The sequence below is a fragment of the Chiroxiphia lanceolata genome, chromosome 11 (genome assembly GCF_009829145.1).
Source record: "Chiroxiphia lanceolata isolate bChiLan1 chromosome 11, bChiLan1.pri, whole genome shotgun sequence".
Classification (NCBI taxonomy): Eukaryota; Metazoa; Chordata; class Aves; order Passeriformes; family Pipridae; genus Chiroxiphia; species Chiroxiphia lanceolata.
The window spans coordinates 413,526-440,162 of NC_045647.1; the positions used below are offsets into that span (position 1 = coordinate 413,526).

The 26,637-nt window shown below is 53.1% G+C and overlaps 1 protein-coding gene across 1 annotated transcript in view; it reads left to right on the forward strand.

The window, feature by feature from the left end:
- The first annotated feature begins 260 nt into the window (after window positions 1-260).
- The window catches only part of PLXND1 (plexin D1), a 69,474-nt gene continuing 43,097 nt past the window's right edge, over window positions 261-26,637 (forward strand). The window contains exons 1-8 of the mRNA XM_032699111.1: window positions 261-1,656; window positions 17,395-17,571; window positions 20,449-20,580; window positions 22,340-22,440; window positions 23,114-23,243; window positions 23,760-23,934; window positions 25,399-25,507; window positions 26,099-26,201. Coding sequence (XP_032555002.1) covers window positions 319-1,656; window positions 17,395-17,571; window positions 20,449-20,580; window positions 22,340-22,440; window positions 23,114-23,243; window positions 23,760-23,934; window positions 25,399-25,507; window positions 26,099-26,201 — 2,265 coding nt within the window. The 5' untranslated portion in view covers window positions 261-318. The remainder of the gene's footprint in view (window positions 1,657-17,394; window positions 17,572-20,448; window positions 20,581-22,339; window positions 22,441-23,113; window positions 23,244-23,759; window positions 23,935-25,398; window positions 25,508-26,098; window positions 26,202-26,637) is intronic.

Genomic DNA, 26,637 nt, shown 5'->3' on the forward strand with positions numbered 1-26,637 from the left:
GTCCGCAGCCTCTCGGTGCCACCCGGTCAGCGGTGCGGGGGACATCGGTAACTTCACCGCATGCACGTGACGGGCCCGCACCGGGACGCGGTGAGTACCGGCGGGAGGGCGGGAGCGGGGGCGGGCGGAGGGCGGGGGCAGGGAGGGGGCGCGGCCGCTCGCCCCACCGCCCCCCGCCGCCCCCCGCCGCGGCCGCCACTTCCCGCGGGCGTCGCTCGGCGGCGGGCGCTGCCTCCGCAGGAAGCGGCCCCGCGCCCGCCCCTCCCGCGCCCGGCGACGGGCTCATGCACTGTGCGGCGCGGCGGCGCGGGCGGCGGGATGGCTCCGGCTCCGGTCCCGGCGGCGGGCGCTGAGCTGCGGCCCCCCGCGCTGCTGCCGCTGCTGCTGTTGCCGCTGCTGCTGCCCGACCGTGCCGCCGGCCTGGAGGTGCAGCGCAAGTTCCTCTCTCCCACCCCCACCAACAACTTCGCGCTGGACGGCCCCGGCTCCCGCGTCTACCTGGCGGCCGTCAACCGGCTGTTCCAGCTGTCGGGGGGCGAGCTGGCGCTGGAGGCGGAGGCGGCTGTGGGGCCGGTGCTGGACAGCCCGCTGTGCCACGCGCCGCAGCTGCCACAGGCTTCCTGCGAGCACCCCAGGGTGCTCACCAACAACTACAACAAGATCCTGCAGCCGGACCCCGAGCAGGGCGTCCTCGTCGTCTGCGGCTCCATCTACCAGGGCCTCTGCCAGCTGCGCAGCATGGCCAACATCTCGGCGGTGGCCGTGCGCTTCCCGCCGGGCGGCAGCGACTCTGTCACCGTCTTCCCCAGTATGCTGAACGTGGCGGCCAACCATCCCAACGCCTCTACCGTGGGGCTCGTGCTGCGCCGCGGCGGCGGCGGCGGGGCGCGGCTGCTGGTGGCCGCCACTTACACCGGCTTCGGCAGCCCCTTCTTTCCCCGCAACCGCAGCCTGGAGGACCACCGCTTCGAGAACACGCCCGAGATCGCCATCCGCGCCCTCAACGCCCGCGGCGACCTGGCCAAGCTCTTCACTTTCGACATCAACCCCTCCGACGACAACATCCTCAAGATCAAGCAGGGCGACAAGGCGCGGCACAAGCTCAGCTTCGTCCGCGCCTTCCTGCAGCGCGGGGCCGCGCCGCGCGCCCGCCGCCCCTACGCCTACCTGGCGCTCAACAGCGAGGCGAACGCGGGCGACAAGGAGAGCCCGGCGCACAGCCTGCTGGCCCGCATCTGCCTGGGCGAGCCAGCCGAGGCCACCCTCAACGGCAGCGGAGAGACCAAGAAGCTGACCGAGTCCTACATCCAGCTCGGGCTGCGCTGCGGCGGCGCCGCCGACGCCTTCACCCGTCTCGTCTCGGTCTTCCCGGCGCGGGCGGCTTGGCGCAGCCCCGCCGCGCCCCCCGGCCCGGCCCCGGCCCCGGCCCCGCCGCCCCCCGAGGAGCTGCTCTTCGGCGTCTTCGAGCGGGCCGGGGCCGGCGGTGCCGGGGGGCGGCCGCAGTCCGCGCTCTGCGTCTTCCGCTTCGCCGAGATCGAGGAGACGATCCGGGCCGCCCGCAACTCCTGCTTCGTCAGCCCGGCCGCCGGCATGGTCACCGTGCTGGACAGCGTGGTGCAGGGCACCGGCCCGGCCTGCGAGAAGAGGAACATACAGGTACGGCGTGCGGCGGGTACCGCCGGGGCGGGGGAGCGCGGGGAGCCGGTGGCCGGCGGGCGGACAGTGGCCCCGTCCCGTCCCGCCCCGCCGCCGCTGCTGCCGCGTCCCTCGGGCGGGAGCGCGTCCCGTGGCCGGGGGCCGTCCCGGGCGGGCGGCCGAGCCCTACACCCCGCTCTCCCCGCTCCTCTCCCCTCTCGACTCTCCCCGCCCCGCGTTCCCCGGAGACCACCCCCCCACCTGCCCGGAGACAGCGTCGTTCCCACGCCCCGTCCCCGGGTGCCCTGCGCGACGGGGGTCTGTGGGCATCACCGACCCCACGTTCCGTCCCGCGGCGGGCAGCCCTGCCGGGGACCGTACGCTAGGTACCTTGGCTCCCTGCGTTCGGGACAGAAGTTGACCACTGTCACAGTTTGTTACCAAGTGGCTGTAAATGTTAGCACCAGACAGAGATGTCTGTTTTCCTTTTCACTAAGAACATGTGATACTTGAGAAAAAAGAGAGAAAAAAGGTCTGCTTTAATGCTGCATTTTTTCCTTCCTCTGGGAAGTGTGCACAACTCAGCTCCATCAAAGATCTTGAAAACATCTGTTTGATTTCAAAGGCGAGGTAGAGCATTTGGGCTTGGGCTTCCTTGTGCAATGCCAGTGGCAGAGAGAAAGGTTTCCCATGGTAACCGGAGTGTTTAGTGTGGCATCTCCACGCTGTGGTAAAATATGTAGCCTTAATGCACTGGTTCATAGACCTACTCTAGCAAAGTGTAACAGTTTTTCCCTGATGGCAAAGTCAAAGCTACCCAACAGCCAGGAAATCTGGTAGTTTGAGCTAATTCCACACTCTCAGTCCTGACACCTTGGCATGGTCATGGCTCTCAGAGGAGTCACTGGGAGTCAAGAATCCTATTTACAGGATGCGAAGGCACCCTCAGTTCTTGTTGGCTGTGGCTGATGCTCAGCATCCCTGCAGATCAGCCCCTCAGGATTGAATCCCCTGGCAGGATTGAACGGTCTCTACCAGGCGGGTTAAGCGGCAGCATTGGGGCTGAGGCTGCTGGGGGTGCCCGAGGAGTGAGCTTGGTCATAACTGAAAGTCAGTGGTAGAAGTACCACTCACCCTTGAGCTCCCCCGGGGCTCCAGGACTGCTGGGGAGATACTGTTTTTTCTAACTTTTCTTCAGTAAAGAAGATAATATTGACTAATATCAGTCTGTTGATGTTGAAAGTGTCAAGTGCTGTATGTGATAAGGTATTTAGACAGTTAATTCCCCAGTGACTCCAGGGAGATTGGCACAGATGAGGTTTTACTCCTTCTTTGTCTTGGCCTGTCATACTGTTCCACTGTAAGGCGTGCTCCTGGTAGCACTCTCCTCTCTGAGAGCTCCCTGGGTAGGCAGGGAAGGAGACCAGGATGTTGTCAGTGATACCACAAAGGCTGTCTAAGAAGGACACTGTGTTCCTGAAGGGGTGTGTGACAGGGGACATGAGGGTTGGGGATGTGAGCTAGAATCACTGAGCACTGCCAGCCCATTGGGAGTCAGTTGGAACCCTCCGTGTTTGCCACTGTGGCGAGATCAGGCTGCAAGAAAATTCATTCCTGTGGAGAGAGCAGTATGACTGGTGGTGATATATGGTGGATGAGGAGATTGGGTTCTGGTCCCAACTGACACTGCTGCTGGCCTTGGACCAGTTGTTTAACCTGAGGTACCTCAGTGTTGCACATACTCCTGTATTTCTTACTGTTATTCAGAAACCCAACTCATGTAGTGTCATATTGCATTTGTAAAGCTGCTTTGAGATCCTTTGATGTCAAGTACAGCAGGGTATAAATGAAGCATAACATTAATATTCGTTCATGCCTAATATTTCTACATTTCCCATTTATTTGAAGCATATTCCTCTAAAACCGCTGACTGAGCCTGCTGGGAAGCCGTCCTACCAGTCAGAAGGAGAACCTTTTACTTAATCATTAGAATTGCCAACAAGTTAACAAGCTGTTTTCGTTTTCAAGTCCCAGAGTGGCAGCGTCAAGAGAAGAGTTGTAATATTTGGTGTCTTTGTGCTGCAAAAACCTAACATCAATTTCCACCTTCAAGACAGCGAAGACTCTAACACATTTTGTGTCCCAGCCCTAGAAATGCAGCAGGAAAATGTATTAAAGCAGCAGCTGGTCCGGTGGAGCAAATCAGGGTCTATCTGCCTTCCCATTGTGAGCTCCACTTCTCCTGTTAGTGGGTTTCCAGTTTTCCTTTTGCCTGTGCATCACTGATAGGTGCTCTGGTGTTAGCAAGTGTGGCTCATTAGTTCTTCCTGAGGACCAGGCAGTTGGGTTTTAGGCTCCTTTTGGAAGAAAAAATCCCGTAATGTTGGCCTGATTCATTCCGAGCGCGTGCTCAGCTGAAGTTGTTGGTTGTTACAAATCCGGAGCACGGGCTGTTAGGCGTAATGCGGTGTGAGAGGAAAATCATTGCCCCCTTGTGTGCTCTCCAGTCTAATTGAATGCTTCTCTCCTGCAGCACTTGCTGTGACTCAGCTAGGGAGCTCCAGCGCTTGCCTGCCAGTGAGGGTTTTTGGGAGTGGGCAGTTAACATGCCAGCCTTCCCTGTCCATCCCCACAGCACTGCTGCTCAGTGCCAGTCCGTGCGGGACCTGGCTCCTTATCCTTCAGCACCGTGCTGAGAGGCCTGAGGGAGGCTGGCACCGAACGAGGGGCTTTGTCCCTGTGCACATTGATGTGGTGCCAGCCACTTGTTTGGTTCCCACTGTGACCATGTGGCACTGGCCACACAGAGGACTGTGGAGGGCGGATGGGGCAGGTGGACCTGGGGACAGCACATCTCTGCCAACTGGCTGATCAGCCTGTGTTCCCCAGGTTGGGCAAGGGGAGCCACCAGCTCAGCCTGGGAATAGTCCCCTTGCTTTGATAGAAGTGCTAACTTGCAATTAAGCTTAACGGCTTTGTGAGACGCAGAGAAAATGTGCAGAGGAGGATGGCCTGGGTCAGGAGTGGGGGGCGGTGGTTCTTCTCAATGAGCATTGCTAAAAAGTCACATAGGGAGGAGATGATTTCGCAGCGCAGCTCAGGGGAAGGAGGACTTGTGAGGGAAGGATTTAGGTTGGTTGGGTTCTTGCACTGAGAGTGAGTGGGTGATCTCTAGGATTGCTTCCCCTCAACAGAAATAGCTTTTTATAATGAATTTTGTGTCAAATGCTGGTCTTTGTAACACATGCAGCTAAAATGGAATACTTGCATGGAATCACTGCGGCGTGTTGCCCACTCAAAGCCCGTGTGGAATTTGGACTCAAGCCCCCATAAGGGAGGAGTATGAGTTCTCTGGAGCAGACTGCCTGGAACAGTGTTTGCAGCAACGTGCTGACAGAGCTTATCAAATTCCGAGGACACTGTGTGGGTTTACTTCATATTTGAGCTATTCTGCCCCAGCAGGATCAAGGCCCAGTGGGTTTGAAGGTCATGCTGGCTGCGTGGCTGGAGTGCGGCGCAGCTGTGGGATGCTGGAGCTGTTGTGAAAGCAAAGTAGGCAAGAGCCCATCCCCAGCTTCCCACTGGCCCGGGAGCAGTGGCCGTGTGGGGTGTCCCAGCACTGTCCCCCTTGGAGCCACCAAAACCAAAGGTCTGCCTGGCTGTTCCTTTGGCCACGCTGCGTCACTGCCATGTCCCAGCAGAGTGGAGCCCTGACAGTGTCCTCTCACCACTGCTCTGTCTTTCCATGGGTGTTTTGGCAGGGGTCATAGCTGAGCACCTTTGTGCCGCTCCAGCCAGCAGCTGCCTTTTTGGGCAGGGAGATGAGGACGCTGCTGACAGCCCCAGCCCCACTCTCCTGGCCGTAGCTGTAGCAGAAGGGCAATGACTGTGGATTTCCAGGCATCTCCACAGTGGAGATGCCAAGCAGTCCAAGCAGTGGCTGACGGGGGGGTCTGAGCTGAACACAAAATAAAATGCACTATTTGATGAGGAAGCGCGCTTGAGGAAAAGCTGAACTGGAAACCCCATCCCACGCTTGGGGCTGTGCCGGACTCAATGTCTTCTGTGGTTTCTGCATGAGCCCCATGCTCTCCCAAAAACTCCCAGAGAGGTACCTTGGGAAAGCAGACTTGTATTCATTAGGGTTAGGTTTGCTGGCCAGGGATCTGCATCTCTCCTGGGAAATGTTTTGGGGTCTCCAACTCAAAAAAGGCTGAAAATCCAGTTTATTTGCTCTGCTGAAAACCAAAGGCACAGCGGCATGGGATAATGATGCGTTTCAGCATTAATTCTCAAGTTTCTGGCTCTTGTGGCTTTGTGTCAGATCCTGCATGGTCACTGAACGCAGCGTTTGGGGGTGTAATGATGAGATACCCACCAACGAGCTGTACTGTAACGGGTTGTTAAATAAAACGAACTCCTTGGGTAGACTGTATAAACAGTCTCTGTATATATGTGTGCCTGGGCATGGAAATGTGGTTTGAAACCAGTCAGAAAATGTTCCCAAAGAAAAAAAACCTCATATACACGTGGGAATATGACAAAGCATCTACTTACTGTCCAAATATACTGTGGCATCTCCGTGGGACTGGTTTTTGTAGGAGCTGAGTTACTTTGAAGTACCGGTTTATACTAATTTAGAAATTCCAAACATGAAACTAACTGTGCTCTAACCTTACATCTACTCAAATAAATCCAGAGGATTAGCCACAGAAAGGAAACTGGGAATTTACACTTAATTTCTTCATTAAAAATGAGGCAGGAGTTCTTGTAGCAGGCCTAGTTTCTGTGCTTTGCAGCACAGGCTGTGTTTGGAGTTGCTGGCACCACCCCAAGGTGCCCCTGCCCCAGTACTGCAGAGCTGCGCCGTGCTCCTTGTCACTCCCATCAGTTTTGCTTTGGGATGTTGCTTTGCAGATAGTGGAAGATCTGTGTCCCTCCAGCCTCCGCTCAGGGGCTGGGGGCGAGGGACTGGGCTGCCAGCAGAGGGACCGGTGGGGCCCGGGATGCCCCAGATGAGAGGTTTAAGCCACAACCTGAGCTTTGCCTGGCTTTGGATCCAGCCCTGAGCACTGCTTACCTGCTCTGTCTCTCACCTGATACTAGTGAGTCGTGGTCAGCTGTTGGGTAGCTTTCCTTGACAATTTATGTGGAAACGTGACCTGCTGCTGCAGTCAAGGTGCACACAGGTAGTGGGGAGCAGAGAGCTGGAGCCGTGTGAACCTTGTCCTTCCCGGGAAGGCAGGCTCAGCTCCGCAGGGTGCCAGTGCCCGGGGGCTCTCCCACTGCCAGGGCTGGCACGGCCCTGGCACTTTGTGTTGAACAGGGAAATCTCACAGGGAGTGGGTCGGTGCTCCCAAGCTGAAGGTGGGTGGTGGGAATGCTTTTCGCGGGGCCCCAGGGCTTGTCACTGCTTTGCATCTCAAGCTCAAACAGGTCCCAAGTTGCAAAGGGAAATTCGGTTGAAATGGCAAAAGTTTCTGTGCCCGGAAACCAGAAGTTGTGCTGCTTTAGGGAACAGAAAGCAGCTCCTGGCTGTGGCACAGTGCCTGCCTGCTCCGGAAGCCCTGGGCCAGTGCTGCTGGCTGGTGCTGGCTGGGTGGGAGAGGCATGCTCTGGTTCCTTGTCAGAGGAGGGGTCGTAGTCACCCCACTGGTTTCTGGAGAGCTGTGCCAACAACTGGCTGTGCAGACCTTGTCATTCCCAGTAACTCGACGTGCAGACTAAATTTGGTCCATTGAGCTCATCAAATCCCCTGTAACCAAGTAATGCTTTAGGTGGAAAACAGGAGAAGGGTCATTTTGGCTAAAGCCGTTGTTGGAAGATGCATCATGGGGGGAGGACACTGGTTCACTCTGGAGAGCTTCTCATACAATTACAGAAAGACTTTGACTGTATCCCTTCATTCAGAGATTTTCAACCACTTCTGTTTGTGTAGCCTCAGGTGTTTTCCAGAGCAGATGTTTGACTCCCACATGAGAATGTGAATTCACTCCCTGGAAGGTCCAATGGGTGCAGGCTCAGCTACAGGATCTCAGTGGGTGGAAATGAAGGGATTTGCCATCTCTTTTCTGATTTTTCAGTCTGATTTACAGTGATTGAGTGAGAAGATTGATGGGGCTGAGGGCACCCGGAGGGGTGAATAAGGCACCATGAGATGTGTAGGGGCACCTGGGGATGTTGTAAAAACACCTCGCTACGCCTTGTAAACCCAACAGGCATCTGTTCAGCTGTGCCGTTGTGACACTCTGCTCTGATGACCTCTCCCGGTAAGTTGTTGGAAACATAATAGGTCTGAGCCCCTGGCTGTGGTAATTTAATGCAAACACTGGGCAAGCTGGAACCGGTGGTGGTTGGAAACAATCAATTATAACCACCTGAGCACCACTGCACGCTACCTACAGCAGTGCAGCTGTGCCTCCCAGCCAGGCTCGTGTGCCATGCGCCGGGGTGGCCCGTGGCAGCCGGTGGCTCCCGGCTGCAGGGGCTGCGTGCAGGCGTGAGACCACTCAGCTGCAGCAGGGGCAGGATGGATGGGGCGTGTGACTGCTCCTCTGTGCTGGGGACGGGATGGATGAGGCTTGGGATTCTTGATTCGAGGAAGAAGCGGCTCCATGGGCAGGGGCGGGTGGATGTTGCCAGAGGCGTTGCCATGCCCCAGGTGGAGGAGCCACAGGGCTGTGCCTGCGGTGTTGCTGCAGCGCCGTGCACTCGAAGTGCCTTTGGCATGGTGAGCCCTGGGCACATTGCAGCCCCTGTGCTGGGGCAGTGTTGCTGCCCTCTTTCATGGTGGGGAGGAAGATGCTCAGGTCCATCTGATCAATGCCTCTGATAAGAGGAGTGGCAGCATCAGGGTTTGAATTGAGGTCTTCAGTGCTGCTGTGTGACTGTCTCCAGCACACATCCCCAGGGGCACAGTGTGGCAGGGGACCAACCCCTAGGTCTGCAGGAGGGATCCTATTCGCTATTTCTTATTGTTTGTTTCTTTCTCTCTTTTGTTGTTGTTGTTTTTTTCTTTTGAATCCTGTTGGGTTGGTAAAGAAATGATTGTAAGTCTTTATTTTCAGGTTGGGCTTTAACACCTTGCATCAGGCAGAGGAGGTGACAGACTGTCTATATGGCATCTCCCACTTTGAGGGGCCAGCAGAATTTATTGACGTTTTTGAGCAGAGGGAGCGGTACTAATTTCTAACATCTGGAGAGCAGCTCTGCTGGCAGCCGCTGCTCCGGCGGAGCGAGGCCGCGGGGGCGTGGGACGGCTCGTGCCCGGGGAGGCGCGGGTCGAACAGGGCCGGGACGAGCCCCTGTCGGATGGGGTGTGCTGGTGAGCAGGGTGACAGCAAAGACCATGATGATCTTGCCTCAATACCTGCTGAGTGTCAGCGGGGCTTGTCCAACGTGGGGGGTGTGTGCTGGCTCCTTGCGCAGGTTCATGGGGTTTGGGATTGGGATGTCTCTGGGGAGGGGGGTGTGGGGTCTGTGGCACCCTGCAGCAATGGGGATGCCAGTGATGGCCCATGGTCTGAGCAGACCCAATCTGCTGTTACCAGCCCCTGTGCCTTCCTCTCCAGTTTATTGGACCTATGGACAACCACAGTCTTGCAGGGTGCGACAAGAGGCTCTTCAGCTTGGGCTTTTTATCCAGTGGACAACAGGATAGGTGTTAACTTGCGTTTTCAAGCTCCTTTCCATGGTACTGAGCTCATTCTGCTGTGCCCCTACTCTGAAGGCAGCACGGCCAGAATCACAGTCCCGTGTTTGCTGCCATGCTCCCGAGGGTGCTGCCATGGGAACTGGGGAGCTCTGGTGAGATGGTCGAGTCCAGAGTACAAACCCCAAGTGTAAGTCCCAGTCCCCAGTGAAACTGCAAGCGCGTGTTTGGATCTACAGGCGTGGGCTCAGGTTGGGCTTTTGGCAACTGGTATGGCAGGTCATTAAATGGGAAGGAAATTGGGGGTAAATATCTGCTCCAGGGACAGAAATCCACATCTGGAGAGCACCTGACACAGGTGATGTCTTTGCCGCACTTGTTCGTTTGGTTTGATTTCTGCATGTCCCTGGGGTGGGTGGGTGTCTCCCCTGGCATTCCCAACCAGGACACTGCTCTGGGCAGTGTGCAAACATCCTCGGTGCTGGGACTGTCTGACTGTAGAACGGTGACTTGGCCACTGTCTCATAAGCTGCTGGAGAAAGGTGTCAAGCTTTGGGAGGAGCTGGGGTTGCAATGTTACATCCTTGGGATCCCCTAACTGTAGTGTCATTTCATGGTATCACAGCAAAAAGCTTTCAAAAAGCTTTGAAAACAGCAGTTTCTACAAATCCTGAGCACAAAATACAAAACGATACAGAAAAGGAAAGCTTTCCATACTTTAACCAAATCAGAGCGATGCTCCGTTGCTGAATCCAGTAGGACCATTGATTTATAACAACTTTTGAAATAATTAAAATTATACAAATATTATAATCTTAATTTCCTAACTGGGAGGGGGATGGGTGGAGAGGGAGGACCTCCAGAGATGAAGCTGTAGAGATGTCAATAGGCACAGTGCTTTCAGAGCACTGAAGAACGCCTTTTGCTTTGTACAGGTGCCGCCTGCGAGAGGGGATGGTCTCTGAGTACGAGGGCTGGCCACAGGCCAGTGGAGCCTGACTCACACCTTCATCCTTTGCGCTTCCATAACCATCTGATTAACCTCTTTACTTGAATTTCCTCTGTCCCCAGAATGAGGGCAGGGGTTAGAGTGGAAGAAGGGTCTATATGGTTTGGTCACTTCTGCATTTGGAGTGCTCAGTAATGAGCAAAAACCTTTCCATGTCAAGCTTCCCCAGTGGGCTGGTGCTGGAGAACAAGTGGTGGTGTTTTGTTTTTTGGGCTCTGGTGCTGAGGCTGTGGAGCAAGCAATGCACAGGCGGTGCCCAGGGGGACAGCACTGCGGCACAGCACTGCTTCTCAGAGACAGGTTTTACTGAGGATGCGTAACAGAAGAGTTGCGTTCTGCTCATTATCTCAGGGCTTAATTGATTCAGCAAACTAATGAGGAAAATACAGGAAAACATTTACTATAAACCATTGCTAAATGAAACAGATTTGAACTGACACGTGCAAAAGACCAGTTGTGTTAGGTAAGTTGTTACTTTAATGGATGCTTTTTTCAGCCCAGACTCACACAGATACGCCTTCAGAGCACTTTGAGCATGTGAAGTGCTAAGTGTTAGTACTAGCAATAATAAAATAATAACGCCCAAAGATCGAGGAGCCAAACTTACAGTTCAGCAGGGACTCCTCCCTGTGGGAAGGAGTTTGAATAGTCTGAGGTTGGTTGCTGAAGCCAAAGCTCAATGTAAATGAGAAACACAGCTTGAGTGGTGGAGGGGGGGCTCTCCCTGGGAAAGAGCAGCTAAGAAAGTACAGCCTGAATAAACCAAGCGTCTTACTCTGAGCAGTTTCTAAGGGGGAGGCGTTTGTTGGGCTCCTGAGCAGGAATGGGTGTCCTTGAGATGAGGCATGCTCAGCTGATCAGCTCAGCCCCTTGTCCCTGGGGAGTGGGAAGAGGAGCAGAGTTTCCAATGAGGGTGCATTTAAAGAACATGCAAGCTCTTGCTGCTCAAACGCGTGCTGTTCTGACTGTGACAACCCCTTTGGAGCCTGTTGTTTGTTAATCCCTCTGCCTGCCTATTCCTGAGGGATTTGATTGTATAATCTGAAGTATTGTATTTAATGCAGGATGAAGGCTAACATAATAAGCTTGACCAGTCTTCCTGGCGGCATGAAGGATGTGCAATTTTAGTTAAAAGACTGCTATGTTTTTCATGTTTCTCCACTTTAAGCAGTTCCCCGTGCTGTTGCACGTGCTGCTTCAGTGCCCTGCTGGGGGAGGCATTGGCAGGTGCCAGACCCCCAACTTGTGTGGAGTGAGGAAAGGGGACCCATGCTGGGACTACTGGAGTTGGGGGAAGGTATTTTTAGGGGGGTTGTGCAGAGCGGGTCCTACCAGTCTCCTGTCCTCTTTGCGCTCAGCTTTCTTTTCCACTTGGGGTCAGCATCATGGGTTTGTGTGACGGTGGCCACAAGCTGGGCCAGCTGTGGCTGGAGGAGGGGGCAGAAGAGACTGAGAGGGGAATCACACTGTCAGCTTCAGGCATCGAGCTTCAGTGCCACTGCTGGAGCTGAGGCTGGAGCCTCTGGAGGCTCCTTGGAGCCCATACATACTCCCCAGCACCCCAAGGAAGGCTTCTGCCATAGATCCTCCTGTCCTTCCCTCCCACACCTGAGGTGACATGGCAGCAGGTGGCTGGATGGCTGCAGGGACCCCATGGTTGTTCAAGCCGTTGCCAGGCTTTGGCTTCACCATAGCAGACTGACTGGTTGTGCCTGCAGCCCATCGGTGCCCCGATCCTGTCCCAGTCTCTGTGGCCTCTCTCTGAGGTGAGTTCTGGCAGGCAGCAGGTGCACGTGCTGTCTGCTCGGGGCTGCTGTTCCAGGAGCAGCAGTCAGAGCTTGGGTTTCCTCCTCTGAGATAATCTGGGGTGCTGAGAGCCTCTTAAGGCATTGAAAGCCTCTCACCTCTGGTGGTTTGAGGTCTGTGGCCACAGCAGAGGTGAGTGTGGCTGCTGCCGCCGAGTTGCAGTGGTTTGGCCCAACTCAGCTGTGTCCTGCCTTCCTGTGCTTGCTGTACCCTGCCTTCCTCCAGCCTTTGGTCCCATGCGGGGCTGCGGAGAGTGAAATTTAGGAGCTGTCAGGAAAGAAAAGATTGGAGTTAAGAGAAGAGAGAGGGAAGAATGAGTTCTATAAAAGCAATGGTTCCCTGCAAGGACGTGGTCTAGGTGACTGCTGGGAGAACAGGGAGGGGTGTTGGGACAGCCCATTACTGGTGTCACACTGGTGGCTTGCAGAATACCCTGGGCCAGTGCTGGCACTGTGCAAATGAGCAAAACACAGCACAACTGCTGTTTACTTGCTTGAGGAACTTGTGGTCTAAGCAAACTGAAACCAGGGTGCAAGTCTCATATTAAGCCTTCTTTTTTTTTTTTTTAAGAGCATCCTATGTGCTGTGGGGGTCCTGATTGTCCTGATTGCTTAGTGTTGGTAATTCTGGAGAAAAATTTGTCCAGATTCACTTTGTTGGAGGTTCTCAGCCTGAGTGCCTCCGCTGGCTACAAGTACACACTCATTTGCTTCCTGTTGCCTAAAAAATATGATGGGAAATCTGAGGAGCTCTGTGCTGATACCTGCCCTTGCAGCAGCACTGCAATTGGAGACTGCTTACATGTCAACTGCCTCAACAGTGGAGTCCTCTTCTGAGGATGAAATTCTGCTCCAGGCATCCCAAGAAGCTTGTTTTTGACAGGTCTGGCTGCGACACTCCAGCAGATAAACGCGTGATTGTGTGTACAAACTGCTGGGGGACGGGAAGGTTCCGGGGGAATATGGGCTTTGCTGGGGGAGCACAGCTGGTCTGGGCTCTGTCCGACACAGAGCAGGGCTTGTACTCTCTGTTTGCGTAATGCAGCTGGGCTGGCTTGGCATCTCTGGCTTTGTCTGTTCTCCTGTGCAATATTTCCCCATTGGTTTTTAGCCTCTCCCTACTGTTCAGGGCGAGTCCATGTCCTGCTGTTCTCTTCAGACAGTATCTGAATTATTCTGAATATTCTCTCTTCAGTCAGAGATTTCCCTGAGTCATACCTAAATGTTAATAAAAGCCTAATGGTTTATGTTAAGGAAGGCAAGAGATAAAACTAGAGCCCTTTTATCACAGCCTTTAATGGCCTGAAAATGTCAGTTGTGTGGGAGCAGCAGCCAAATTTTGAGCCTATGAAGATGATGGGTAAGTCCCACAAATCAACAAGTTTGGAGCGGATTATCGGATGCCGACTATGTCATTTTCCCAGGACTCCAGGCATGCTGGAAGCCAACACTTTAATCCCCTCTGATATGACATCTGAAAGGGGCCGGGCTCCCCTTCCCCTTGCTGCAGAGCTCCGGAGCCGCTGCAGCACAGCCAGCACGGCCTCATGGAGGGCAGGGGCTCAGGGCTTTCCTTGCACTGCAGCTTCTGAGTCACAAATTAGCTCCAGCTTTGCTTGAGAACTATTTTTAAGGTCACAAACACAGGATGCAGAAATCAGCGCATTTCATGGTTTTCCTGAGTGCTGCCTCACCACTCCTCTTCCTCCTTCTGTTTCCAGCAGACTTCCTTCCCGAAGGGACATCCTGCATGCCCGGGGCTGGGGAGCTGTAATGGAAATTCTGGGAAATCACCTTTTCTGCTTCTTTTAGGCCTGGGATAAAGAAATGAACTCGCACCATGAAGACAACTAAACTCTTGAGCTCTGATGTGGCTGGAGATCTTTTATCTCTGTCCCACTTTGTTTCTGCAATTGCACTCATGGGTTAATCTGACTAACCATCCTCTTAGCTGTGGCCCCTTGATTTGAATTAATTTGCATCACTTGTGAGTTTTTGCAGCAATACCACCTATCTCAGTGTGCAGGGTGACAGCAGTGTGTATTCCTCCCTCCTCACAGAGTGTGGAGGCACAGCAGTGTGTACCCCTCCCTTGTCACAGCATGTAGGGGCACAACAGGGTGTACCCCTCCTCACAGTGTGCAGGGTAACAGTGGTGCTGCTCAGCCAGGGTTGGCTGTGGCTGTCCCTGACTTGTGCCTGAGGAGGCTCATCATCAGCATCAGAGTGGCAAAGTCAAACGTTTTGGGTGCAGAAGGTTTCAGATCTAGACTCAGACCATATTTCTGTGAGGTACTGAGGACCCAGAGCATGTCACAGAAAAATAGAGGCAGTAAGTAAATGCCCACAAGGTGTTTTAAAATGCAAATTATAGGAAGAGATTGGTTTTGGAAGAAAACTTAATATTTGTGCTTTCCCCACATCAGGGAAGGGCAGCTTGATTTAAGATGGAGCAGGATTTAACCCATTCTGCCTGGAGAAAGCCTTCTATCCCAAACATCCAGTGCAATTCCCCAGCTGTGGTGACTGCCTGGTGCCTGCAGAAGGATGTGACTTGGCCGTATCCTGTTTCCTGTAACATGTGGGAGTTAAGCTGTCCCCTTGGTGCTGTGGGGTACAGGCAGCAGCAGCACAGCATGTCATCCCTCCCTGGGACACGACAGAGGGAAATACCATATGTCTCCTCCTGCCCATCCATCCCTTGGAAGAACTGATGTCATTTGAAGAAAGGTGTTTCAGAGGAAGGATGTGTGCAGCCAAAATAAAGCTTGGCCTGGGTTAGAATAGTTACATCCTGTTTACTGTGGAAAACACTTTGCGCTGATACGAGCTCAGAAATGTGTGATTTGTAGGCAGGCAGGCGCTGCAGATAAGGGACTTCCCATGAGTTTGGCCACCTGCGAGAAGAAAGGGCTGTGTCCAGCAGACTGGCAGGCAGCAATGCTGCTCCTGCCTCCTGTCTCCTCTGTGGAGAGGAGGTGCTGAGTGTCCCTTGGGGTCCCAGCTGGCCGGAGGTGCCTCTGTGCCTTAGTTTCCCAGTAGGAAGGACCTTTGTGAGCTTCAGATGGTGAATATTGATAAAGACCAATGAAGAGGGGCTAGAGTTAATGATCCCCAAGACAAATAAATAAACCCAAGTGCATTTCTAAAGATCTGGTTGTGAAGGGAAGGAACCATTAAATCAGAAACATGAATGGCTTGCTGTGTTCTCTATATGGTATAAAAAAAGTGTCACGCAGTGACGGGGCAAATATACACACTTAAGAATTTGGGCTGTGATTTTATTTTTTAATAGAATGAGATGTGATAGAACTGCAAAATGCATTTAGCATTGCATCCATAAACTTGTTCCTTTTGTCTTGGTCCCCTATGAATGGAGTGCAGCTGTGAACGTGCTGCCTCCTGCTTGGCAGTTGTCTGAACAGAGGAAGTTTTTCACTTCAGTCTTTGTTACTCCATGTCTGATGCTGCCAGTGGTGGCCACAGGGTCTGGTGTCTGCTGGGGCGCAGGGGACCAAGGTCAGGGTGGTTTTTTGAAGAGGACCCAGCCTGTCACTGGCTGCAGCATGGCTGTGCCAGTGCAGCAGCAGGGATGTGAGCCCTGGATGTGTCTGCAGCAGCACGATCCCTGCAGTCAGAGGTGTGTGCTGTTGTGCAGAGGATGCTGTGGGGTGTTACGGCTCCGGGTGCCCAGGTAGCCTGTGCTGTTTGCTGGCTGGCTGCTACAACACCCCAAGGGCTACCTGGCACCCACCGCTCCCAGTGGGGTTTGCTGCTGTCCTCTCCCATGCAAAGAGGAGAAGTGGGCAGTGCCATGACCTGTGGTCCCCATGCCAGCTGATCCCTGGGGGGGCTGTGGCCATGGCAGAGAGGTCACCAGTCCTGCGGGGTTCTGCTGGAGGCTTCTTCCCTTCCTCCAGTATGGGGACACCGTCCCTCACTCCTGCAGGCGCAGCACCATTGCTTTGTGTACATTTTGGGATTTAGCGTGTTTCTTTCCCACTTCTGCCCTGGAATGTATTGCAACAACCCAAGATACATGGTGCTGGCTGGGGGGCAGATGGGCATGAGGCAGGAGGTGCACCCCAAAGCGGGGTGCAGGCAGAGAAGGGGAGATCCTGACCGGTCTCATGCTCTTGCTGCAAAGCCTAAAGATTTGCTTAATCTTCTGAACTGTCTGGAAAGGGGAGAGAGCTGAAGCTTTAGCCTGGTTCCATCAATGAAAGAGTAACAATAACAAGGGAATTAGCATCAAGGCCATGGTGCAGCTCAGTGGGGAGGGACTGTTCTGGATAGGCTGGTGGTCACCTTATGCCTGGTAGAGGCATACGGTCCAGTTCCCTGACAGATACAGCCTCAAATCTCTGCATTTGTTCTGCTTAAATTCACACTCCTGACAGTTTCTGTGGCCAGGCTATCCATGTTATGGTTGGGTTCAGAAAGGCATAAATGTGCTTCATCCTTGGGGTGTGGGTTGCACCCCACCAGGTGTCTCTTGCTGGAGTTCTGTACCGGTCCTTCCCATGGTTGGGGCCTGAGTTGGGCACAGGTGGCCTGTGGATACCTGCTGCTGCCAGAATGCCAGCCCTGCCACCTCTGCCTGCCACAGGGAGGGTTACAGCACGGGCACGGCCTTCCTTGGGCTAAACCTGGGATGACACCATAGGTGATGTGGTAATGGCCCTTGAAATGTGCCTGTCATTTGAACAGCTCCAACTGCACCTGCTGCAGGTGAATTGTTGGCAGTGAGACTGTTGTGATGTTCAGCTGTTGTTGAATCCATCCAAGTTGTCTGAGCAGAAATTACATGAGAATCTCAGAGGATTTGGGGTGAGAGGGGTCATAAATCTTGGGTGTGTCTCGGCAGGGTAGGAGGAATATAAGGCATTCAGTCCTGCTTGCAAATGCTACTGCCATGCAGCAATTTCACTAATTAATTTGGCATAGAAGGGTCAAATCTGTTGTCTTGCTTTGGGCCAAACAAGCCAAATGCCTGCTCACAGTCACGGCTCACTGGCAAGTCCTTAACCACTGTCCTCTGCCTTTGCCTCTTGGCACCTGACAGTGAATCGACATGGGAGTACCGACACTGATCTCGTGCTCCACATGCCAGCCCTTGCAGGCAGCTCATCTGCCAGGGCCACTTGCTTTTTACTTTTCTCTGACTCAGCAGTGAGGGGCTTTAGCAGGGCAGAGCAGGGCTCTCAGCAGTCTGATCCCGCTGTGCCCGAGGGGGGTGGTGGGGGAGCCCACTGACGTTTGTGCAGCCCAGTGATAGTTGTGTCTCTCCACAGCTGCAGCCGGAGCAGCTGGACTGTGGAGCAGCACACCTCCAGCACCCGCTGGCCATCGTGAACCCCGTCACAGCCACCCCCATCTTCACCTACAGTGGCCTGACCGCGGTGGCAGTGGCCAGCGTCAACAACTACACTGTTGTGTTCCTGGGCACCGCCAGTGGAGGACTCCTGAAGGCAAGTAGGGCCTGGCAGCACCAGCATGGGGCAGCAGGGCTGGGGGACAGGGCGGGTGTCGGGGCCTCCCCTTCCAGAACCTTTGGTCTGCCCAGGGGACAACATCTGTTGTTGACGTGGTCTGAGCACCTGCTTCCATCAGGCAGTGAAGAAGTCTTTGGGTACTGCTGCAACCTGGACGGCGATACACACACTGCCTGGTGGCTGTTGGCTGTTAATTACTGCTCAGGGCTGCCATGTGAGCAGGATGTTCTTGATGAACCCTGTGCTGGGAGTGCTATTGTGCAGCATTTAATTATTAACAGCTCTTCTAATAAATTCTCCCTCTGAGCTGCTGGCTTTTGAAGACTCCATGTAGACAGGGGAATCACCAAGAGATGCTTCCTCACAGCTGAGTCCAAAGCAGGTGTGAACCCCTGGTGGAGTCTGTTCTAAACAGTGTGCTGGGGGTGATGCAGGGCGATGCAATGCCCCAGCTCCAGAGCTGAAGTGCAAGGCCAACCTCTCAGTAACTTTAGCACTTGGAGTTTGCCAAAGAAAGTTCTGATTCCAGGCAGCCACAGCAGTTTGGTGTACTCCCAGCATCAAAAGTCCATAGAGGAGAAGGAGAAAAGCCCTGGAGCAGAGACAGCTGATACCTGTTTTGTCTCAGCCTGGAGTGAGTGGTGCATAATGTGGGATATTGGATCAAAATGCTTGGAGGGAAGAAAACTGATCCAGTCTCTCTCCTTGCATCCAAATACTCCTGGCAGAAGTGTGGGAACAATCACAAAGGAACTCCCTGCTTTGATTTTTGCCCAAAGGGGCAGGTAATTTGGGCGGGTGGGAGGGGGCTGGCACCAAGCTGGGCGCAGTGGGCTGGAGGGCACATACCACACGCAGTGCAGCCTGTTCACACGGCATTAACAGCTCTGCTCCATTATCATCTTGGAGAGAGCAGCCTTATCTGTGGAGCCTCCATTAGGGAGAGGCTCCTGGCTACCCTTTGCTGGGTTAATTTGCTCAGATAGCTGTAATCTAATTCTACAACACAGCTGCATAACCAGAAGCCCTTTTACCTTCGGGGCTCCTTGCTCTTTGGCACGGGACACAAGATACTTTGTGTGAGTTATCATTCAGATTTGCTGCCTGAGAAAAGACAGCAGAGGGGCAGAAATAGTGTTCACCCAGCTCCTGCCAGCAACAATTAGGGCTGCCAGGGGCATGTATGGGAAATTAATCTGATTCTGCGCTGCAGACAGGCATTTGGTGAGGGCCAGTGCACGTTCAGGAGTCATGAGAGGGACAGCAGCGCTTGGGCAGCGTAGCCAGAGCAAGCTGTGCCAAGGTGCAGTACCCTAGAGGGCAACGGTGGGCAAGAGGGTCTGTCCTGGTGAGTCCCCACATGTTCAGGTCTGGAAGGCTACAGACAGACACACTCCTGTGGTGGGGTTACCCAGGACTTCATGCACTCTGCTCCCACCAGCACCGGGGTAGCTCATGTCCTCCAGCCTGCCCCAGCCTGCTGCACCAGGAGGACTGGTGGTCACTGCCCCTCCGTGCTGCTGCGGGGGCTCTCCTGCAGGGTCTGCAGCCCCCAGGAGCCAGGGAAAGTGCCTGCATAGAGAGGGTGTAGGGTGAATGTGCCCAGGAGGCAGAGGGACAAGGGGCAGGCATCTGGAAACAGCCACGTGTGGAGCACATCTCAGCAGGAAGGGTGAGAGGATGGTTGCAGTGGAGGATGTCAGGGCTTGGTTCGTGGGCATCTTGGCTGATCCCAGGGAAATCATTTAGCCTCTGGCTAGCCAGCTTTTAAAATGGGCACAATGGCAGTTCCGTGCTTTTTCTGCATAGCTTGCAGTGCTTGCATATGGTTCTTAGCAGAGAGAAGCCCCTGCTTTGAGCCTGTGCTGTCTTACTGGGGCATGTCAGTGCTGCTCTAGTGTACGAATTAATTAACCTATATTAATTAATTAATCCAGACTTTAGAGAGGAGAGGCATACTTGATCCTTATGATTATTGCCTTCCCTTGCTAGTAGGGAGGCAGGAATTTTCCTCACTCCCTTTCTGTTTTAAGCTGAAAAGTGACTGTCACGAGAAATTGTGTAGCCCCATTGTTATTTCCTCTCAGCAATGCCACATTTAATTTACTGAGTTTTCAAGTCAAATGCCAAGACATTCAGAGATCTGAAAGGCAGGCTGATGCTGTGCAGCCTTCTTCATCACTGCCAGCACTTCAGCTGGCGATTCATGAGGCGAGGTAGGACTCAGTACTCTCGTGGCAGCTGCCGTGGTCTTCTGGAGTCAGCAGGGATAGAAGCTTCTTTTGGCTGGGTGTGACAACACTTATTTTTCAAATATGCAGGGAGCAGGGGATGCCATGCTGTACAGCCCTGTTGCTGATTTTTGCTGGTTTTCATTAGGCTTTCAAAACTCACTGTTCTCTCTACAGAAATGTGCATATGTATGTGATGAGGCCTGAAGGCTGGTGCCACTTGCATTAGGGTAACTCAAGGGACACTGCTGTGGCTGCTGGACACAGCTGAGGAATGCTGCTGTGGGTGCTGGATGCAGCCATGCAGGGGCAGAACCTCAGTCCAGGAGCTTTCCAGGCAGCCACTCAAACAGAGGGTCTACAGGCAGTGAAGTTCCTGCGTCACTGAGTAGGGCTGGGGCTTTCTGGGCCAGGGTGTACCTGCCCAGTGGCACAGAGCTGGCTTTCCAGGAAAGCTCTGTGTGTGCAGCCTGCAAAGTGTGCAGATATTTACAGTGCTTGACAATGTGGGGCACCGCTGGATACCACTTTGATTCTTGTTTATACCAAGGAGAAATAATCTTCTCCCCAGTGTTCGAAAAATGGTCTCAATGAGTGTCTTAGTGGCTTCTTCTCTCTACAGATTAACCTGGACACTACCATGAAGGTTATTAGCAGGAGATCCATTTCAGTGGCTTATGGAGAGCCTGTCCACCCCATCATGCAGTTTGACCCTTCTGATCCCACCTATCTCTACCTGATGACCTCCTACCAGGTGAGATTTTCAGTCCTCAACAAAACAGTGCTTTGAGCACATCACGTGTTTGATTTAGTCCCGAGCTGGGAGCAGGGCGGGACAGTAAGATTTGCTTTAATATAAATGGGCAGAGACAAGAAGTTCAGAGCTTTGGCTGGGATGTCAGAGGGGTTTCTGGGGAGGTACCTGTGCCTGTCCATTCTCCTGTATGGGGTGGTCAGACCATGCAGCCTGGCTTGTGAGGTGTTTGTGGTGGCCAGGTAGACGGGAGAGTGAAAGATACTGAAAGCGATTGCACTGACAGGAGTGCAGAAATAAGCAGATGTTGTTCCTGTACAGAAACCCCAAGATGAGAGCATGTGGTCTTTAGGGAGGTTTTCAGGAGATCCTGCAGACAAAAAGTCTGTCTGTCAGAAGTGTTCCCTGGAGTGGTTTCTGCTCAGCCCTCTGCAGGAGTGCTCCACAGAGACCTGGAGAAGCCGCAGCAGGTACAGACAAACGACCTCATGTCCATCAAGTGAACAGAGTAGGAAGATGAGAGCTGAGCGCTCTAGGCGCTGGTGGTTTGTCCTAAATTACATTTTAATCTGTCAAAACAGATGCATAGCCACAAATGTTACATGTTGTATACATATTTTCCAAGCCCTAATTCAGAGTGCAGAGTGCAGAGTGGTCATTATCATTTCAGAGACCCCTCCCAGGACGCCCCAAGCTGGGCTGTGCTCCCTGCTCAGGCTGATCAAACACCCAGTGTGGTGCTTGTGGTACCTCCTCTGACTGCTTCTTTTCCAATAAATCAAACGAGTTAATTTTTTGGGTGGAATTAGCATCCGGGAAAGCTCCACAGGACTTGACAGGGTTGGGATGGGGTTGCTGAGCCCCACAGGGCCAGGGAGCAGCAAGGTGCTGTGGGTGAAGTAGGGGTCTGGCCAAGGAGCTCAAGGGTCCACGGTGCGCTTACCTGGTGGGACCTCAGAGCTCTTGACACCTCACATTTTCAGTCTCTGCTGTACCAAACCAACTGCTCCTGCCAAGCGAGTTCCCAGAGGTACTTTGATTTCTTTACAAATCAAGGTTTCTAGAGTGGTGCTGCTTTCTGATTGTTGCATAAATAGCCAGGGAGTGCTGGGCTCTACCTGGAAAGGAGCTTTGTGCAGGTCTGGATGAGAGCTTTTCACAGGGAGGAACAAGCTGTGAAGCCACCTCCATCTGACACCTCTGAAAGGTGCAGTGTCACTCTCCGTAGCCTGGCCATCACATGGCTCCTGCCATGGTGCTGGCTGGAAAGGGGCAGCCCAGCTCAGCCCAACTCAGCTCATCTCAGCCCAGCTCAGCCCAGCTCAGCTCAGCTCAGCTCAGCCCAGCCCAGCCCAGATCAGCTCCGCTCAGCCCGACTCAGCCCAGCCTAGCCCAGCTCAGCCCAGCTTAGCCCAACTCAGCACAACTCAGCCCAGCCAGTTGCACACACCGTGGGGCACCCGAACCCTTAGGTGTCCTCCCTGCCCTGGGACAGGCTCTGGAGGTCCCCAGTGGGCAGCAGGTGGCTGCCCGGGCTGGTCCCTCAGTGGGTGGCCGTGGCACAGCACCCACCTCCAAGTGGTGCCAGGGTCTGCTGCCGCTGCTGTCAGTGAACGTGCTCCAGGCTGAGGGGTGTCGCAGCCCAAGGCACTGCTGTCTCGTCCCCAGCCGTGCGTGGCCGTACTGGCACGTCCCAGTTGGGCGGGTGTTCCTGTGGTGCTGTGAAACATTTGGAAGCAGTCGTGCTGTTGTCGTGCAGATGACGCGGGTGAAGGTGGCTGCCTGCAGCCAGTACTCGACGTGCACAGACTGCCTGGCCGCCGCTGACGCCTACTGCGGGTGGTGCACGATGGAGACCAGGTAGGACCGGGCGTGTCCTGGTGCGCTTCGGCATGTCCTTTGGCCCTCAAGCCCGGGCAAGAATTTCTGGTGTCTTTTGTGTTTCCTTGCAGTCACACTGCCATAAGTCTTTGTCCATTCCTTATGAAATACGTGCTGTTAAAAACAATTACATCTGGCCCAAAGGGTTGGGATGCTCTTCAGAGCCAGGACTTCACTGTAGCTGCATTGTCACGCTGCAGGCAGCTGCCAGTGCAGAGAATGTCTTGCCAGCATCCAACCATGGGCCTGCGAGAGCCCACACCCTGTGAAAGACCAGCTTTTGCCCTTGCAGTTCTCATCTATGAGTAGAAGACAATCACACTCAGAAAGGAATATTCAAAATTAGATTCCACGTTTGCAAACTGAAGATGTTGGACAGAATGTCACCTCCTCTTCCTCAGTTTGGATTAAGCCTGGCCTTCTCCTGCCTCCCTCAGTCCTGGTGCTCCACTGGTGCTGTGGGAGTGTGTGCTCTTATCGTGGCAACCAGACACTTTAAATACAGCAGAAAACACTGAGGCTTAGCTGCATGAATGGAGGAAAAAGATGCAGACACAGGATTTTCTCAGAATCTTCTCTCACAAGGAACTCAACAATTTTATCACCTATTTTAAAACTCATCAACCATGAGCTGTTCCCCTGTCCGTTGCAGGTGTTCTTTGCAGCATGAGTGCACCAACTCCACAGGAGCCAACTTCTGGGCGAGTGCGAGTGAAGGAGTGCAGCAGTGCCCCTCCATGACCATCCTGGAGCCCGAGATCAATATTGACAAAGAGAACCCGGTGCGTTTGATGCCAATAATGAATCAATCACCTGCCGTGTCCGTAGAGCCATTACCTGCTCTCGGGGCAGGTAACTCTCCATGCTCTTCCAGCAGAGGGCACGGCTCCGCAGGGCTCACACGTGGGTCGGGGGGATGCTCTGCTGAGCTACTGTGTCAGGCCAAGGCTCTCAGAGGGCTGGGGGTGACCTCCTGCACCCTGGAGCTGGCTGGATGCTTGTAGGCAAACAGAACCTAGAGCTGCTGCACCAAACACACAAGGGAGGGTAGCAGAATTTCAAACACAGATGATCAGCTGCAGATGGCTGAGTCAACTCATTTTCTGGTTTTGTATTGTTGCTATTTTTAACTATTTTAATTGTATTTTTAATGTTTTCATCAAAATATTTTTTGTTTAAAGACAGACCCTGTCTGTGGGTTTGTTTTGGAGTCGTCTACCTCTGAAAAGCTTCTAAAATGTTGAAAAATTCTAACTGTAATTTTCTGACATAATAACTGATTTTTTTGTCTAATATAGGCCCTGATAATACAAATAAATGGAACTATCCCGAACCTGAATGGAACAAATATTTCATGTGACTACGGAAGCAACATCCACACGGTAGCCAGAGTTGCTGGAGATTATGTAAACCAATTTATTTATTGCAGTTTGCTTCCACGTGAGAAATATCCAGCATTTCCTGATGACCAAGGTATGCAGAGGCAAGCAAGCTGGGTTCCTTCTAACCACTTTTGTGGACATAATTTTTAATAGACTTCATTTCTTTTTCCATTTGTATATGCAGATAATGCATACAGGGAAGAAAAGCCCAAAGCTGCTTCTCTTTTACAGGGCATATGACTCTGAAGCGTAGGAGTTCCACCATCTTTCCACAAAGTGACAGTATTTCAAATCTATCAATTTTTGTTTTAAACATCAGAATTTAAATGCCAGTTAATGGACTTACTTTTATGTGATTTGAGTTTTTGCTTTAGATTTAGTAAATACTAAGCCAAAAATGTTTCAACCTTGGGCAAATAATGTTGCTCCTTATATTGATATTTTCGATTGCTCTGTTTAATTTCCCTCTGCAACACGTGCTGCCTTTCAGGAGAAGCTCTGGAAAAAGAGCAAGTGGGTGCCTAAAAGAGCTCAGGAACTCTTAGTCCCTGAGCCAGATGGAGCTTTGCAGTGTCCCCTGGTTTTGGACGGGATGCCCGTCCCAAGGCTCCGTGGAGCTGCCTGCGGAGGGGCGAGCGCCTGTGGATGCAGCTGAAGGAGGCCGAGCTGATGGCTGAGCTGACCCCATCTGAGATCAGCCACTTAGCAATGGAGTCGGCCCCTCTCATAGCGCCTTCAGAGAAGTTCAGTGCTTCATTCCAGACTTGAGTGCTTATTAAATTTTCATCCTTCGAGCCTGGAGTGAATGCGCTATTGAAGATGGCTGACTTCAGTAGAGAGAGAATTAGACAGTCCTTTTGAAAATCCCACTTTTCCTAGGCCCATTTGTAAAGCTGCGTTGTTTTTCTCCCCAGCTATCCAAAGAATGGGAGATCATTAACTGCTCTGTATTGTTGGTTATGGCAATGTCCAAATGAATTTCTGGAATCCGATGCGCTGATTTATTGTCCGTATTCTGAAAGAGGCATTGTCTCTTCTCCTTGGTGCTTATATGGCAAAATTGCAAAGAAAAAAAAATTCAGCAATTTTGGGGGGAGGGGAGGTAGTATGGCATCTTGAGCAGCCAAAAAAGGGATTTCCACTCTCCTCTGAGTGTTTGTTGTCATGGGAAAGTGAGCAGGGTTTTAAAACATGATAACTAACATGTTTAAATTACCACATTTTTTTAAAATATAATTTAGCACCAACTGTACGTGAAGACAATTATTAACTCTGCTAATTAACACTTGCACAACATGCTGAAATTTTGTGCTGAAAGCCACAATGTTCTTTTCTGTGAGGGTAGTGTAAAGCACTGATTTAGGAAGGAAGGGCTGAAAGTCAGAGGACAAAGAATGGCTGGTCCAAGCTCTGAAATGCAGCTCGGAGGAAGCCCTAGGGAAAACAAATCAGATTTAGCCCTTGTTTTCCCAAGGGTCTGTCTTGTCTACTGTCTTGTCGTGAGCGTGAGCGAGGGGCTCTTGCAACCCAATATTCTTTGGCTTGATTCTCTCAGACCACGTGATTGTTGAAACTGCTCTCCGGGTCAACAGCAAAAACATTATCCAGGCCAATTTCACCATCTATGATTGCAAAAGGACTGGAAACATTCACCCAAAGAGAGCGTAAGTGACCCCGGTGTGCGGGCAGCGGGACCCCCACAGGCAGGGCACGGGTGGCACCGGAGCGATGGAGGCAGGTGGGGTGGTTTGGAGGTGGGAGGTGCCAGCACACAGCTGGACGAGGGTAAATGGGAGAGCACAGCCCCTGCCAGTGGGTGGCTGGGGGCCTGGGCAGGATTTGGCAGGATCGTGGGGGATGCAATACCAGGGATTTACAGAGGAGGGTCCTCACGCTGTCTCAAGCCATCTGGACATGTTGGGTTTCTTTTAAACATGAATAATATTTTTATATAAAGCTTGGTCTGTTAACCCTTCAGCAGCAGAACCAACCTCCCCAGAAATCCTTGGAAGCATCTGTGGGGTGCTGGGGAAGGGAGGGACATTCTCTCTTGCTCCTTCCAGCCCTGGGTGGGAGCAGCCACATACCCCCATCAGCAGGATGGGCTGGAGGGGGACTCTGGTGCCACTCTCCAAAATTCATCCACCTCTCAGGAGTGTAACAGCAGGGCTGTTACAGATGGGTTGTAGGGTCTAGGTGTGGCTCCTCTGAGCAGCTTAAACTCTTCTTTTCTCACCGTACCTTTGCCATTCCAGGTGCACCAGCTGCCTGTCGGCCAGGTGGAAGTGTCACTGGTGCCCCTCCACCTACACCTGTGTCTCCAACCACTCGCAGTGTGACAACGCGCTGCAGATGAAGGTGAGGCCCATTAAACAGCTGCTCAGGCTCTCAGCCTCCTCCAGCAGCGGTCGCCACTTGCTGGCCACAGGTTGTGCCCGGCTGGAGTTGGGGCACCCTTCTCAGCTGGTGTCCAGGAGAGGGGTGTGTGCAGGCAGGTAAAGCTGCAGCTGCGTCACACCGTGCTGTGCCATGCTGAGGTGTGTGTGGGAGGAGGCTGGCAGCCTGGCTAAAGTATTCAGCTGTTCTGGTGCCCTCAGTGGGCTCTGTCCCTTGGCTCTCCATCACCTCTCATATCTGGAGCAATGCTGCTGCTTTTCCACATCCTGGGCCGCCTGGGTTTCAGTATGAGAAATGCAACCATACTCCACCATTCCCTAGGCTCTGACTTGTGGTTGCTGTATGTTAATAACGTGCTGGAGCACCACTGGTGGTGCTTGTCTATAGGAGAAAATCT